The sequence below is a fragment of the Eucalyptus grandis genome, chromosome 5 (genome assembly GCF_016545825.1).
Source record: "Eucalyptus grandis isolate ANBG69807.140 chromosome 5, ASM1654582v1, whole genome shotgun sequence".
Lineage (NCBI taxonomy): Eukaryota > Viridiplantae > Streptophyta > Magnoliopsida > Myrtales > Myrtaceae > Eucalyptus > Eucalyptus grandis.
In genome coordinates this window covers 46,446,211-46,449,904 of record NC_052616.1, presented here as the reverse complement: position 1 = coordinate 46,449,904, position 3,694 = coordinate 46,446,211, and the positions used below count along the sequence as shown (strand labels likewise).

At 39.5% G+C, this 3,694-nt stretch overlaps 1 protein-coding gene across 1 annotated transcript; it reads right to left on the bottom strand.

Moving 5' to 3' along the window:
* Positions 1-442: 442 nt before the first annotated feature.
* On the bottom strand, positions 443-3,261 carry LOC120293952 (disease resistance protein RUN1-like). Its single transcript, XM_039313775.1, has 4 exons — positions 2,846-3,261; positions 1,463-1,943; positions 1,067-1,339; positions 443-979 (listed from the first exon to the last, which is right to left on the bottom strand). The coding sequence occupies exons 1-4, from the start codon at positions 3,259-3,261 to the stop codon at positions 443-445; spliced, it is 1,707 nt and encodes a 568-aa protein (XP_039169709.1).
* Positions 3,262-3,694: the final 433 nt, after the last annotated feature.

Genomic DNA, 3,694 nt, shown 5'->3' with positions numbered 1-3,694 from the left:
GTCCGGGGGAACCATAAAAGATATGGAGTCCTCTTTACACTTGGAGAATCCATTCGGGCATTTCTTCCATTTACAAGAATCTCAACTACCCGTCGTACATATAGTACACTTATCAAACATTCAAAATCTAAGAGAGGGAGAGAGAGAGAGAGAGAGAGAGAGAGAGAGAGAGAGAGAGAGAGAGAGAGAGAGAGAGAGAGAGAGAGAGAGAGAGAGTGAGAGAGAGTGACCTTGAGTGGTGACACATCAGCCACACTCGACCCTTTGCTTTCCTTGCAGCTATAAACAAACAAGTCTTTCCCATAATCATACTTGTTGATGCATGTTGGCAGATGAGTAAACTTATTATTTGAAAGATCTAGGTGCGTCAATGTAGGACAACTTGAAGCATTCTCAAGGAACTCTACTTCTGATAAATTGCAGTCACAAAGGTCTAGCCAACTTAGACTTGGGAATCCCAAATCGCCATCCGATAAATTGGATTCTCCAAGTTCTTTGGAAACACGGCAAGATTCGAGCAATTGTAAAGATAGAGAGCCTTGAGATTTTTCAACTTATGAATGCTCAATGGAAGCCTTGTGAGGTTTTCGCAATATCCTAAATCTATTGTCTCTACAGAAACAAGATTTTCAATTGATGTAGGGAGTTCTTTAATAGCCATCCATTGTAGATCAAGATGCTGTAAATGTTCCATCTTTTCCGGAATATCAGGGTATTTCTCAAGTTTATGGCAATAAGAGAGATCAAGGTTTTGAAGAGACTTTGTCTTGAGTGTGCTTGGAAAGATCCTAAGATTAGAGCAACTTGATATCGACAAAATTTTTAACTTGTCAAGATATCCGGCAGATTGGTGAACCTCCACCAAGCTTTCACACCTTAAAAGATATAACCTCTCCAGATTTGGAGCTGATGAAAGATCAGGAACAATAGCCAAGAACTTGCAATCGCAGAACTCGATGGACTTCAAATTTATAAAATTCTGCAAAAACATACTAGTGCGGTCATTCAGCTCCGCAAATATATTCATAGCTTTAGAAAGTTAAAACTGATCATCACAAGGGCTTACCTGAAAGTTGCTTCCTAATTGTTTGATATGACCATTCTTGACATGGAGTCTCACAAGTTTCTTTTGACCAGGGCCGAATTCTAGATCCGGGTAATTGGCCCATTCAAGCCAGCTAAGCTCATTAGGGAGGCATATTGGACCTCGTGAAAAGATATGCACTTTAGGCATTATAAACATTCTCAACCTTCTCATGTTTGTGAAAGCATTAGGACTAATGGTCATCTCTTTTGGTGTAGGCAAGTCCAATACTATGGCCTTTATCACATTCTTTCTCTGTTAACAACAAAGCAAATTCAATCATCAGACAAAATTTCCTATTGAGTTTTACATTTTACTATTTGAATTAGAGTGATGTAAAAACTGAGATTGAATAAAATGGACATAAACGACTTTTACCGTATATTCGCGTAGAATGTCTTGAACCTCTTCAAAAAGCCATAACCTACTACACTTCCTAGGATCATCGGGACATTCATGTTTAACGATATCCTTACCCATCAATTGAACCAAATCATGCATTTGTAAGGTTCCATTCACATTTTTTATCAGGGACCTCTCGATGAGAATTTCTATTCCTATAATTGGGTCAAAATCACAGTTATCAAGAACTTCCTTGATGTATTCTATTCTCTTCCTCTTAAAGAAACAAGCAATATCGAGGAAAATCTCCCTCTCACTACCCCCCAATCCATCGAAGCTTGTTTTGAGAACTCGATTGATAGTTTGGTCGGGACTTTTTGAGAGTTTATGCAATGTACTATCCCACGCAGATTCCTCCCTTCCATATAAGAATGAGCCCAACACTTCGAGGGCTAATGGAAGGCCGTCAGCATAGCGCAGTGCCCTATCAATGAGATCCCTTCTTATTCCAACTTTCCTACTATTTGGAAAGGCATGCTGATGAAAAAGTTCTCGTGCTTTGTCGTATTCTAAAGGTTTAATTTCATACACACAATTCATTCTATGGGAAGTTAGCAAATGTTTATCTCATGATGTCACAATGATTCTACTTCCTTTTCCAAACCAATTGCCTTCTCCAGCTAATGCATTCAGTTGATTCATCTGGTCAACATCATCAAGAACTAGGAGAATCTTCTTGCAACATAGTCTTTCTCATATCAAACTAATTCCTCCACCAACACTATAGATCATTAAAGATTTATGAACTAGGATCTCATATAGAAGATCCCTTTGTAAAGCAACAAGACCATCACTTCGGTTCGATTTTTCTCTAACTTGCTCCAAAAAACTACAACCCTGAAATTTTCTCTCCATAGCATTATATAAGGCCTTAGCAATTGTTGTCTTCCCTATGCCTCCGGGTCCCCATAGACCTATCATTAGAACACCACCATCAGCCGACTCTTGCTGTATCAACCGTATTAGTTTTTGAACTTGCGAATCTATTTCAACAGGATACTTAGTGACATATAGGGGTCTTCGGTTGAGGTGAACTGATAATTCGTTGACGATGCATTGGATAAGCTCCGCTTCATCTCTGATGAGCACTCAAAAGAAAGAGAAACATCCTTTAGCATTTCAACCTCTAAAAGTCATAAGTGATATTTCATAAGGAGGTTTGCAAATAATAAGATGAAAAGAAATAACACGTGCTTGCGCCAACATTTGCGCAATGAAAATTACAAAGAGCCTGCGCCTAAGGACAATAATGCCTCGAGTGCAATGAACCACACTATTTATCTAAGATGAAATTTCTCATGAATTGGATTCAAAATATTTGCTAGCTTGAAGTTTTGGTTATTCAAGTTTTCCGCGTACCTGTTATTCATATCCCACCCAGACAAGTTACCAGCATCAAAGAGAGTTTTCTTCCATCTCTTCACTTTCTCTGAATCCTTCCCGAACTTTAACTCATGCTTAGCCATATTTCTCCCATAACTCTTTCTCCTCACTTTCACTTCTCTTGGTTCCACTTTGTAAAACACGGGCAACACCTTCAAGCCTTTTTGCTCCTTGCACTCCATGATTTTCACAAGCTCTTCCAAACACCATGGTGAGGAAGCGTGCTCCTCGGAGAAAATGATGATTGCGACGTGTGATTCCTCGATTGCTCTCATGAGTGCCGGTGATATTTCCTTTCCTTTCCTAAGCTCTTCGCTATCCACAAAACTGTGTATTCCATTCCGGTCAAAAGCTATATAGAGATGACTAAGGAAGTTGTTACGAACATCCATGCCTCTGAAATTTAGGAGCACTTCGTGATTCATTTTCGGCTTTGAAGAAGCAGCCATTGAAAGAGCTGATGAATGATGTGCTTTAAGAATATTTGCTATCTGACCGGGGATTCCAAGATCTAGCTCTTATGTGTATTTGTATAGACGTGGAGTATGAGATACGCAATGGAACGAATGACTAGACGAACTAATCACGGTGAGACTGGAGATTCTGCCCGAGTCCACATCTATTTGTCAGAGTTGCTTTTTGACTTTGTCTTCTTTGTGAGTAAACCGTGGAAGCCTTTTGTCTTCTTTGTGAGTAAAACCGTGGAAGCTACCACACCATTAGAGCCACCATTAAAAAATGATCCTTCCCCGTTCCTTCCCTCCGAGTAAATATCCCCACACTCCAGTTCTGGGCAATTTCTTGGCAATATCATTTCTACTTTTT

Excerpts from the sequence above, each read along its gene's own strand:
- LOC120293952 (XM_039313775.1), bottom strand. The coding sequence starts at position 3,261 with ATGGATGTTCGTAACAACTTCCTTAGTCATCTCTATATAGCTTTTGAC. Across the intron at positions 1,944-2,845 it reads GGGTGGGATATGAATAACAG|GAAAGTTGGAATAAGAAGGG; the intron begins GTACGCGGAAAA and ends TCCAAATAGTAG. Across the intron at positions 980-1,066 it reads AATTAGGAAGCAACTTTCAG|AATTTTATAAATTTGAAGTC; the intron begins GTAAGCCCTTGT and ends ATGTTTTTGCAG.